General features: G+C 39.9%; 1 protein-coding gene across 7 annotated transcripts in view; it reads left to right on the forward strand.

Annotated features, from left to right (window-relative positions):
- The window catches only part of Stard3nl (STARD3 N-terminal like), a 41,979-nt gene that overhangs the window by 18,342 nt on the left and 11,125 nt on the right, over positions 1-12,512 (forward strand). For 2 of the 7 annotated variants that reach the window (XM_010640478.3, XM_010640482.3), the window contains exons 2-4: positions 6,923-7,202; positions 10,442-10,519; positions 11,110-11,187. In XM_010640478.3, coding sequence (XP_010638780.1) covers positions 6,978-7,202; positions 10,442-10,519; positions 11,110-11,187 — 381 coding nt within the window. In that variant the 5' untranslated portion in view covers positions 6,923-6,977. Of the gene's footprint in view, positions 1-1,251; positions 1,321-2,973; positions 3,071-3,558; positions 3,621-6,922; positions 7,203-10,441; positions 10,520-11,109; positions 11,188-12,512 lie in introns of those variants that run through there. The other 5 variants (XM_010640479.3, XM_010640481.3, XM_010640480.3 and 2 more) reach the window with 5 other exon arrangements.

Genomic DNA, 12,512 nt, shown 5'->3' on the forward strand with positions numbered 1-12,512 from the left:
TTTACTTTCTTTGCTATATATGGATGTTATGTATGTATTATGTATATGCATACTGTGTATATTTTGTGTTCTGATATATTTATATTGTATATATGATTCTGCAAATGGTAGATAGAAATAGATGTGGCAACTCCATCCTCAAGCGTCCATTGTCTGTATGTTTTTCTGAACTAACTAGAAGTAAGTTGCATACATTGTGACACTTATCACTCAGCATTTTAGCATGTGTCTGCTAAGAATAAGGGCATTCTTCTAGATAACCAGAGTACAAAACTAGAATCAATTCCTCAATTGTCTTTTGTACCCTTTTCTTTTGTTTTTGTTTTTGTTTTTTATTAATTCGATTCCATCCAGGCTTATCCATTGAATTTGATGTTTTTCTCTGTGCCCTTTTCAATTGGAAGAGTATTCATACCATTATATTTTTTATTTTTGTTGTTTTGTTTTTACCACTTTAATTTCTGTATATAGAGTACATGATAGTTGTTTTGTAGAATATAGTATGTACCATGTTTGTTTGTTTCCTTATGACTATATTCAGGCTGGACATTTCTGGAGGGGGTTTGTCATCAATTGATGTTATATATTTATTGCAACACAATAAAAGATACCCGATGTTAGTTTGTTCTAGTATGGGTGATGCTTTTGAATTATTTGGTTTAGGTAGTGTTTGTGAGATCTCTCCACGGTGAAGATATAGTATCCCAAATTGAATTATTATATAATCTGAGATAATACTTTGAGACTATGAAGATCATATTCCCCAACAATTTCTAAACAGTTGTTATCCATCAGTGAGCCTTGTGTAAAACAGTCTATCTACACTGCAAGTTGCAAACTGTTGATTTTTCTAATTTTACCTCTTCTACATGTTTTATCTGACATTTTCCCCACTTTCTTATTTTTACAATATAACCTTCCTTTCTTAGAATTTTTAAAATAAATTCCAACATTACTGTCATTATCCATTTTTATATTCAAATTGTGTCCTAAACTAGTCAGTGGGAACTCTTAAGACCTCCTACACAATATTTTTGTTGTTGTTGTTGTTGTTTTTAAATAGGACTTCTTGGGTCTTTTCTAAAAAATTTATACCTAAAAGAAACTGGGGCCGGGGATTTAGCACAGTGGTGACGCCGCCTGCCTTGCGAGTACAAGGTCCTGAGTTCAATCCCCAGTACCAAAAAAGAGATTTGTGTATTTTTCTGAGCATTCTTCTAAAAGCTTACTTTCTTTTCTTTCTTGTAACAGGGATTGAATTCGGGAACTTGTGCTTGCAAGACAGGCGATGGCACAGTGAGTTAAATCCCTGGCCCAAAGGTTTATATTTTTAATTTTTATGCTTAAGTCTATGATCTATCTTATTTTTTCATGGTGTGAGTTAGGGCTTGAGGGTCTTCTTTCTCCCCCCAATTTTGATATGATTGTTTTAGTACTCTTCTGAAAACAGAATATCCTTGCTATAGGATTGGGTTGATGTCTTTGTAGAAGTCAGATGACCATATATATGAGGGTCTATCTCTGTGCTCTATCGTGTCTCATTGATGTTTTAATTGGTCATTATGCTGTGCTGGCAGCACAGTGTTTTGATTACAGAAGCTCTAGAAAGTCTTTAAGTATAGGTATAGTCTTCCAGTTTACTCTTTTTGAGATTGCTTTGGATATTCTCATTTCTTTGCATTTCTACATATATTTTAGAATTAGCTTTTTAACTTCTGCGTAAAGAAACTTGGTGAGATTGTGACTGGGATTGAGTTGAATCTGTAGATTGATTTGTGGAGAACTGATTTTTAATGGGATGAATTCTTCCAGTGTATCATCATAGTGTCTCTCTCCATTTTTTTCTCTTCTTTAATTTTTCCCAGTGATGTTTTGTTTCAGGTTTGAAATTTTGCATATTTAAAAAATTTCTTTCTTAGGTTTTGGTTTTGATGTTGTCCCTTCTTTTCTTTCTCTCCTTTTCTTCTCCTTACCTTTGTCTTCTCCCCCCTCCACTCCCACTCTTCCCTTTGCCCAAACCCCCTTTGTTTAGTTTCTTCCCACTTCCACCAACTAGGATGAAGGAAGTAGTTAAACAGATGAACTATAAAATGCTAAGAGAGGCCTTTTTAAATTTTTTTTAACAGGACCAAAATAATCTTGATGCAGCAGGTACATAATGTCATTATGGAGACCTGACTGCATTGCTCTCCAGGAGGGGCAGAGAGGTTAGAAGACTGGGAGGAATCAAATGCAAAAGCTTCTTTAAGAAAGTGACCTTTGAGTTAAGGCTGTCACCTGAGGCAAAGCCACAGCAGTAAGGAGAAGAGAACTCCAGGCAGAAAGTAGGGAGCAGTCTGTGAGAAGGTGATGGATGCCTCAGAGAACTGCTTGGGATTTTTAGCACGCTAAAGTCCTTCTGGAGAAATAGGCAGGAGGGGACCTTGTATTAGTTATGGTAGGCAAGGTAATGGGGTTTGAGCTGTACTTAAAATTCCAGGAAACCAACTAATAAATGACCTCATAAACTTAATTTGTTTCTCTAAAAAATATACTGGTGTTGGCCCAGTGCTGATTGGTTTTTCTTTTTAATTAAGCTAATACTTGGTATTTGGAAAATATCCTGCTATAGTTCAAGATTTCTGGCTTCTACTGATTAAAATTTTATTTTATTTTCTATTTCCATACATGTAGCCCCCGAAGATTAGGCACATGCTGTTGTTTGCCTTATTCCTTGCTTCTTGAGGCTGGCTGTCAGTTGCCAATTCTTGTCTTTTCTTTTCCCTACCCTTGGTCCTACTTGTGGGAGTTATGCTGAGGTTTAATGATAAAATGTACCTTATATCCTCAGCATTGTGCATGACACCATAATCTCAGCGTAAGGAAGCTGTTCATTTTGTTAAAATGTTAATATATACAAGGCTATAAATACTAATTGTGTTAACGTGTGGTGTTATCACGTTTGTGGAAGCACGTGGAGCTGAGGTTTGGCTCTGTACCCAGCATAGGAGCAGATGCGGTAAGAAGATAGCAAAGGAGCAAGCCATTCCCTGGAAGAAGGAAAGGTCTCAGTTTATTTTCTTCTCACACGGTAAGGATCTCATTGGGTAATCCACCAGCATAGATAAAATCATTTCCCTGTAGTGCCAATAGTCTGACAAAGGAAAAAAGAATGCAGCAAAACTGGTGTGGCCAGGCAGGTTAGCACATGCCTTTAATCCCAGCTGGTCAGGAGGCTGAGGTAGGATCCAGAGTTCACTGCCAGCCTTGGTGATTTATCGAGACTCTGGCTCAAAATATTAAGATAAAAGCGGAGCGGTGGGGGGTGATGTATCTCAGTGATTAAGTACCCGTGGGTTTGGTCCCTAGTCCCACACACAATAAAGAAGGGGTGTTCTTATGCAAGTGCTCCTGGAGTGGTCCCAGAGTGGCCCTAAGGTTGGCATGTCTAAAGAGCAACCTGTGGAAAACACAAATTTTTACTAACCACAAAATCAGAGTATTCATTGGAGAAAATACTATTCATCAGTTAATTAGCCTATTCTTTTTTGGTGACCTTAGCATTTAACTTCAGATCTCATCTAGGTTCTAAGAAGAAGCTGATAAAAGCAGAAATCCTTCTTCCTAGAAAAATGAAGTAGGTAAAGTACATATTTTAGGCTTTGTGGACCATATGCTCCCTGTTTCATCTTTTCTTTCCATCTTGCTGTCTTCTCTGTAGATGGCCATGGCATCCCTGTGGACACAAATAAATGGTTATAGCAGTATTTTAATAAAACTTCATGTTCACAGACAGCAGCAGCCACATATGACATGTAGGTGACAGATTGCTGACCCCGGGTATAGCCCTGCTAGATTGGAGCAGTAATCATCAAATATTCACTCACTCTTGCCTCCTCTTTCATGGAATGTGCACCCATATACACCCCGGGACAGGCCTTGGCCACGTTACTGTGAGCAGACATGATGAGTGCGAAGCTTTTAAACGCGTGTATGTGGTCTAGTTTGTGCTCTTGACATTTACCTTGACAAGAATATGCCCTAGGTCTCCTGGCCTGAGGAGGCTGACACGGCAGAGCTGGACCAACACAGTCTGAAACCAAGCTGTGCTGCTGAAGTAGAACTGCTCAACTGAGCCCCATCTAGGTCTAGTGAATTTTCAGCCACTTGCAAACCTGTGAGCTTCAAAATAAATGTAGGCTGTAAGCCATCAGGGTTTGATTAGTTTGTTAATGCAGCAGCATTATAGAAAGAGCTGGCTGGCATTTTAGTACAAAGGAGGATATAGTTGCCTCTGGACATTAAACAATTAAAACATCAACCTCATTTTCAAAAACCAAAGCAACAAAGGAGAATTCTTTTTCTCACCCAAATGTTTTTCTTTATAATTCTTCGTCTCATTTTTCTCTCCCTGTTCTGCCCCCATAGTTGGAATGAATCCTGAATTGTAGATGAGCTTCCTGTGTGTACAGCTAATCAATAGTAACACTGCCTTTAGAGAAGCAGAGCTTTCTTTAAGCTAAGCCCAGGGAGAATCTGAATATTTCGTACTTCTGAAATGACAGTGGAAGCATATCCAAGCTTCTCCTCAGAAATGAACACTTGCTCTCTCCTCAGTTCAACGGAGATTTAGAGAGTGAGATGCTAGGTGAAGCTTATTCAGTGGATAATTGTTTGGTTCCTACTGTCTGCCATGTACTGTGCTAGTCTCTGGTCAGATACAAGATCTTCAAGGAGTACACAGGCTAGCAGAAGAGGCAGCCAGGTAAATGCATGTAAGGTCTAACATGGCAGGCAGTACTGAAAGTGGTTAGAAAACAAAGGGAAGTGGTGCATTGAATCCTGGGGACATCTGTTCCAGACCCTAACAAGGTAATACTGAAATTTAGTTCTTTCTGTTCTATATATAGTATGTGCAAAATATGAAAATTAAAAATATGAGAAGAAAAATAGTTTCGTAAGCCAGAGAATAATCATTGTTAACACCTGATACATTTCATAGGTACATTCTTTGATGGATCTGATTTATGTTAGAGTTGTAACATACATGTATGTATTTCATTTAATAGATTTTTAATCTAGTTGTAATCCAAGCATTTTCCTAACTCCTTATAAATATTTCTTAAGCATTCATTTTAGTCAGTCTACTATGGCTCTGCCATGTTTTATCTAATTATTCCCCTATTGTTAGATATCTAGGTGGTTTTCCAGTTGAAACTATTGTAAATACATTGTGACAAAGTCGTAATATAACACACACTGGATGTTTCTACACATACAGAAGTGTGAAGCATTTTAACTAAAAAAGACAAAGTATAGGTCAGTGGTAAAATACTTGCTTAGTATGTTTAAGAGCCTGGGTTCAAGCCTCAGTATTGCAGAATTAAAACAGGTGAAATGTTCTTTCTCGAATCAAACCTAGACCTTTCTGCAGTGATGCATTCTTCATTCAGGAAAAGCAACCCAGATAAGTCAGTCAATCTAATAATCTATTGGTAACTATTTAAAAGTCTAAAACTTTAAATTCGGTAAACTTAAGGTATCAGTACAGAAACCTCCAAATTCCCAATTCAAAAAGTGTGAAGCATCTTGAATTTTTTTATTAATCAACACCCCATGAAACTACCAACTACCTACATCAATTATCACTAAGCAAACGGCATATTACCACTACACATTTCAAGAGACAGAACTTTCTCAAGTCTCTGAATTCACCCCCACTTCCCTCCCTCTTCCTCCAAGGTAACCACCCACCTGGCCATAAAGCTGTAGTCAGTTTTTGCTTTGCATGTCTGTAGGTCAGTTAATATTTTCCTGTAAATTTCCAGAAGTAGTATTACTAGACCAAGAGATATGAATATTTTAAAATATTTTAGTTCAGTTGCTTTAAAAAATGTGTCATTTCATTACCATAGTAATAAAAGTGTAGAAAAGATTCTGTTCCTAGATGTGGAAAGGGGAGAGAGCCTAGTCAAGGGTACAGATAGACAGACTTCTAGATAGCAAGACCAAATGAAACCATTTTCTTTCAAGAAATCTCAGCAGTCTCTTTCTGAATTCTATTTTAAGTACCTTGAAAATCCTCTTCTCTGTCTGGCCATTCTCACTCATGTGCCGTAAGAAAGATGAGCATGTTGAACCATGCTCTGCGCTTTAAGACTTCTGGACACAATAGGAACACGTAAATTTGTGCCCACATTCATGGCTGCAGAAAAGCACACGGGTTCTACAGAGCCAGAGGGCTACCGCAGGAAGGGAAACTGGAATGCCTGGCCGACAGTCATACTGCCCACTATATTTCTATTGGTGACTTTGCCTCATCTTGGAGAAAATCAGAACATTTTCTTTTTTTTTTTGAGTGTAGAAGCACTTCCTAGCCTTGGAGGAACTGGCATCTCACATGGGACTGTAACTTGTATAATTACTGGTTGGTGCTTATGCAGCAGTGGACTTTTTGTGGGTATGACTGCTCCTGAGAAGAGGCTTAGAAACATGATTGTTTACTAAGGGGCTATGGGGAGATGCTAAATTCAGTTTTTGGTGGAAAATGGTCCCTCATTAGGAAATGAGTTATTGTAGCTAGTCCAGTATTCTACTTCCCTGCTCTGGGACTGTGTACAGTACGCATTTCCTAATCCATGAGTAAGAACACTTAAGACTGGGAGCTTCTCAAGGAGGTTTGCTCCAGTTTCTCAGAATCATCTTTCAGTTGTGCTTAACACCTTGTCTTTGCTCTTCCCTACCTTAAATTTGCTCTCTTCTTATTGCTGTTCTTTCCTGAAACTCTGTAGTTTAAATTGAGAACAACAAGCATTGTTTCTTATTTCACTTTCTCTTTGCCTTCATCAAGCCATGAATGTCTGGCAAAGACACTACTGAGCCGTGGAAGGGTGGTGTGGATTAGTTCAGACATAACCTGCTGTTTCTCTCTTGTTCCTCGCAGGTCTCCTCTCTAGGGATGGTGGAGTTGGAAAAGGTGCCTTTAACTCTCCTCTGGGATGAACCCCCTTCCGGAAAACATGGAGAGTACTCTCACAGGGAGCCAGAGCTCCCATGCCTCTCTGCGCGATGTCCACTCCATCAACCCCACACAGCTCATGGCCAGGATCGAGTCCTATGAAGGAAGGGAGAAGAAGGGCATATCCGACGTCAGGAGGACTTTCTGTTTGTTTGTCACCTTTGACCTCTTATTTGTAACATTACTGTGGATAATAGAGTTAAATGTAAGTTGATTTTTTTATTACTTTATGAAAAATACTTCCTGATGCAAAAAACAATTTTAAAACTGTTCTTATTATTTCTGTCTCATTCAGTGAATAACATCTTTATCGGATGAGGCAATATTGCTTTTTTCCACCTGATCTAGACCTTTGTTGTTCTTTCATGTCACTGTCTAAAACAAACCTGGTAAATCAAGAGTTAACTTCGTCTTACATATTGAAATTTGAATTCCTAGTGTCTTTTTTGTTCAGCAGGAAGAGATGGCTATAGACTGAGAGACAAATGCAGCAGGTCTGTGTTAATAAAGTTTTATTGGAACACAACCATGCTTATCTGTTTGCATACTGTGTGTAACTGGTCTTCTGTCTGAGTAATTGAGTAGTTGAGAAAGACCTTTTAACCCAAAAGGCAAAAATAATTATTCCCCAGGGCTTTTCACAAACTCAAAAATGTGAAATGCTTCTGGAATATTTTAAAAATTATATTGACTTTTTAAAATTCCCTTGGGATTTTTGCATATTCTTTACCCTTTTTTTTGCAGATGTTATTTATTCGTATTTTATTTCTGTACTCTTATATTTTATTTCTATATTCCAAGAGGCATGGAGGATTATACAGTAATGTTGCCCAGTAATTGTGTAGATCAGTACTGTCCAATAGAAGTATAATGCAAAATTCAGAACACAGAAATTTAAACCTTCTCATTACCGCAGAGAGCCCCCTTCCTAGCAAAGGCTGTCTGTTCACCAGCTGCCCATTTGACTCACTCTCGGATGGAACAGGTTCAGTCTGCCTCAGGACCTCTGTACTACTGGCTTTCTATGTATTAAATGATAATTTTCTTTGTCCTTTATATTCTGATATCCTATTATGCTGCTGTCAAATTAAATATCACCATTTTTCTGTCACACTGTCCTGCTTCTGTTTTCATGTCACACTTGTTTCCTGATTTGTCATCTCTCTTGCCTAGCTAGAATACAGACCCGTGAAGATAGAGACGTTTTTGTTTGCCGACGTATTTCCTGTACTTAGAACAAGGCCCAATGCTCAGTAGGTGCCCTGAAGATATTTGGTGAATGGCCTGAGGTGATGGTGGCAGTGGTGAGCAACTGGATTAAATTAGGGGCAAGGGGCAGTGGGAGCATTGACTAGAAACTGTTCAGGGAAGCTCTGGAGGAGGGATGAAAGGAGGGAGGTCCACGAAGGAGGAGGAGCAGCAAACTTGATAATTGGAAGAAGGAGTGATCCACTCCCACATGGAAGGGTGATTCCAAGGTGCCTAATTATAGTAAAGTGAGGAGGAATAGTTTGGATGGGATATCCCTTATCCCCTATGTGTGGGACCAGCAGTATTATAGACTTTGGAATTTTTTTATTCACCTGAATGCATAATAATACAGTTGGGGATGAGACCCTATTTTAAATACAAAATTCATTTACTCATACATAGCCTGAAAAGAATTTTGTGTACTGTATTTTTAATGGGCTGCAGTGGGGCCAAGACCCCTCACATGTCACCTGTAAAAGTTTCTATCTATGGTGCCCATGTTTGTGCACCAAATGTTTTGGATTCTGGAGCTTTTCAGATTTCAAGTGTTTGGATGAGGGACACTCAAATTGTGCCAGAAAGAACTTGATTGGGAAGGGATTTTTTGAGAAGCTATAGAGTCAGTCTATTTAAGACACCTTGAGCTAGATAAAGATGAATTTAGAATGCAAGTTAGGGTTGTAGATATATATTCTAAATATCCCCACTTACAGGCAGTGCAGATTTAGAGACCTGGCCACTGCTCTTTGCAGACAGGGAAGGGGCTCTAAGGGGGACAACCTCACCTTACTGGGACCACATGGGATAATCAATCTTTTAATCTTCCGGCTACTGGGAAGTGTCCTTAGTTTGGAGAGACAGCATTGAGAGGAGAGCATTGACTGGCTTTTAATAATGAGTGACCTTTCCCTGTTCCCAGGTTTTTAGTTGTGTTCATTTGTAAAGATGTGTAGTCAGGCGGATCTATAGCCCGTCCCTGCTAATGACACAGAAATCAAAACCTTCATGGACTCTAAGACGTGAAGTAGTGTTTACCACTTTCTCTCTCATAACAAATCAAATCCAGCCATGGCAATTTTTATTCTCAGCTGAATGATTGGGAAACCTTATAGAGCTCTTCCTTTTTTATTTCTTTCTCTTTTACCTCGTTGTTTGATTAATTGGACTTTATTGTTTTACAGAGCATCTGTATTTGTTCACCAAGACTGTGTTAGAATTGGAAGCTTGAAATTAATGTTACACATTTCATCCTCTGTGACCAGGCTGACGCTGGGCCCTCATGATGACAGAGCCTGCGTGGTGCTGCATCAGTGGTCGCCATGTGTTCCCTAACTTGATTTCTTAAGAATATTGTTCTCAGCTAGGCCCAATGGTGCTCGCTATAATCCTAGAACCCCAGGAGGCTGAGGCAGGAGGATCCAAAATTCGAGCCCAGCCCTGGCAACTTAGTAATTTAGGAAGACCTTGTCTCAAAATAAAAAGGCTGAGGATGTGTAGCTCATTGGGAGGGTCCTGGATTTAATCCCTGGTGGCACAAAAAAGAAAAAAATTGTTTTAGTGATTTTATTTGTAATTTTGAACTTAATGATTTGACATTCATTTTGATGGTAGAATTAATTAGGAAAGAACACAAAGTTTGCCAAGCTTGATCTTCATCATTAACTATAACTTCATCATGTATAATCATACGTTTAGTCTATTGTTGGTTCTCTTATCCCAGTGACATATTTAAATTGATAAGAGTGCAGAATTTTAAAATGTTAATAGCAAATAAAGACAGTGAGCCACTTCCATCCTTGAGTCATGCCAACTACCTTCATACATATTTGGTCTGGGTTAGGGAAGCCTGGCTTTGCAAAACGTAAAGCTGGCAAGTGCTGCCCGGTGTGCAGAAACATCAATTTGTATGATTGAAAAACTACCTTATTTTATGTAACGTGTTAATTTGCCACAGTATGAACTGCATCATTTTTCATTGTACTTTTATATCCATGTGATGAGTGTGTGAAAAAAACTGAGGAAGTGAGACATGCTATTTAGTCCTTTTCTGTTAAAAATTGAGATCTTTTTCTTCCAGATTTGAACATTTGTAGATTTTGAGGAGATGGGCAGGGAAGTCTATAGGAAACCATATTCTTGTTTCTTTTTCTCATGTAAATCCCTCCTCTTTGTGCTTCTTCCTCTCCTTCCTAGGTGAATGGAGGCATTGAGAACACGTTGGAGAAGGAGGTGGTGCAGTATGACTACTACTCTTCTTATTTTGATATATTTGTGAGTGTTTTAAATTTTACGTCTCACTTCAGATCTGAAGAAACTGAAACCAAAAGTCAGAGTTCCTCTAAAGTACTCAGATTCAGTGCCAGCCTGTTTTCTCGAATGTTCACCTTATTTCTTTTTCTCTGAATTGTCCTCCCACTTACCCCACTGCCCAGGAAGTGTGTGACATTGCCAAGGAAAGAAGAGGTGTACAGGTGATGAGGGAGGGCCAAAGAAGGAGCTGTTCCCTGCACCCGGCTGGGAACCTGTATTCTGTCATGTGGCTAAGATAGAACTCGCTGACATGTCCTAGTCATAGAAAGGAAGAGACACCTGTATTTATGATTTTGTGAGGAAAATGCTGTTATTTTTTGTAATGTTCTACTTGTGATTGTGGAAAATTCATGTGAAACCTGACTTGAGTAGTTTTACCTCAAGAGCTGGCCCAAGGGCTCCCCCGTGCTGGTCTAGGCATCAGTGCCCATCAAGGCTGGGTCCCCTACAATCAGAGTGATGGAGATGGTCTGGCAAGTTCAGAAAGCTGAGTTGCTTTCATTTCATGTGTTTTAAATAACTTGTCTTTGTGTTTTTATTGCTTCCCTCAGCTCTTGGCAGTTTTCCGGTTTAAAGTACTGATCCTTGCGTATGCTGTGTGCAGACTGCGCCACTGGTGGGCAGTAGCGGTGAGTGGGGGTGAGCGTGGTCTCTGCAGGGCTGGTGGCCAGACTGCTCCGCCCTACCCAGGTCCCCTTTGTCCCTCACTTCAGGCTTGGCATCCAGCTTCTTTTCAGTGTGAACCACTGGCTAGCTTGGTCTCCAGGGTGCTGAGCCACATGAGGAATCGAGAGACCCTGTGGACATTATTGGCCTGTTACCCAACCTCCACCTCCTTCACAGATAAGAGCTGAGAGCAGCACCTCAGTCACAGAGATATCCTGAGATTCCTTGCTTGCTTGAAACTGCTAAGTGGCTTTTTCACGATTTAGTCTGTATTACTTTGATCATCTGCACCCCTGCCCTGAACACTCAGGGGAAACACTCTTGTGCTCCTTTTACTTTTGCCTTGTGGCTCCTTGAGGGCAGTGATATTTCAACGCATCTCTTTTCGTTCACGCAGCACAGCTTGGGCACATTCTGTTCACCCTCATTAAATACTACAAGAGATTGAGACTTACAAGTCTGCCTGAACTAATTGAGCTCTTTTAAAGCTGTCATGCAACAGATACGGGACAGAGAATGTAGAGCTCTTAAGCACTGAGTCCCTCTGAGATGGGGGCTGTATTGACCTCCGAAGACAGAGTCCATGAGGGCTGCATCTGCCTGGGCCATCTCCTCTGATCATCTTCCTCGGAGGGAAGGCCAGGCCCCCTGCTAATCCGGAAGCTGTCATAACAGGGGCCTCGCTGACAGTCTGGGCAGTCGTGACTCCCTTTCTTGAGTCCTCTTCTGCTGATTTCACAGTAACTGTGAAGATCATGTCTTCCCAGTTTCCTACAATTGTCCACATTTTGAACAGTCCATTCCAGTGTGCATGATGTAGACTCGTGTCTGTCAGGCCTTGTTTCAGTGTCTGTTTTAGAAAAGAGGTTGACATGGAAGTTTTCAGTGAGAGTTACAAGAAAATATTTTCACTGCCTGCCTCCAAATTGTCTGAAGTTTGGATCTGATGTAGCAAATCCATTGTGTGGTTGTTGATTCTTTTTTTGTTTGTTTGTTTCCGGTACTGGGGATCGAACTCAGGACCTTGTGTTTGCCCCTGAGCTAAATCCCTGGCTGTTGATTTTTATGTTAAAAGCAACTTACAGAGAATCTAGGAAGAATGGTCAGCTGGTTCCCGAGAGTACTCATTGTCAGCCTCGAAAGTGAATTAGTGTCAGGATGTGAAAAGCTTTCTGTTCTTAGCAGACAAAATTTAATATACTTAAAATATAACAAAACGAGAACAGTAGTAGGCCCGGGGTGTGTGTGTGTGTGTGTGTGTGTGTGTGTGTGTGTGTGTGTGTGTGTG

Source organism: Fukomys damarensis, unplaced genomic scaffold (assembly GCF_012274545.1).
Source record: "Fukomys damarensis isolate Sample0158 unplaced genomic scaffold, DMR_v1.0_HiC HiC_scaffold_17, whole genome shotgun sequence".
NCBI classification, from domain to species: Eukaryota; Metazoa; Chordata; class Mammalia; order Rodentia; family Bathyergidae; genus Fukomys; species Fukomys damarensis.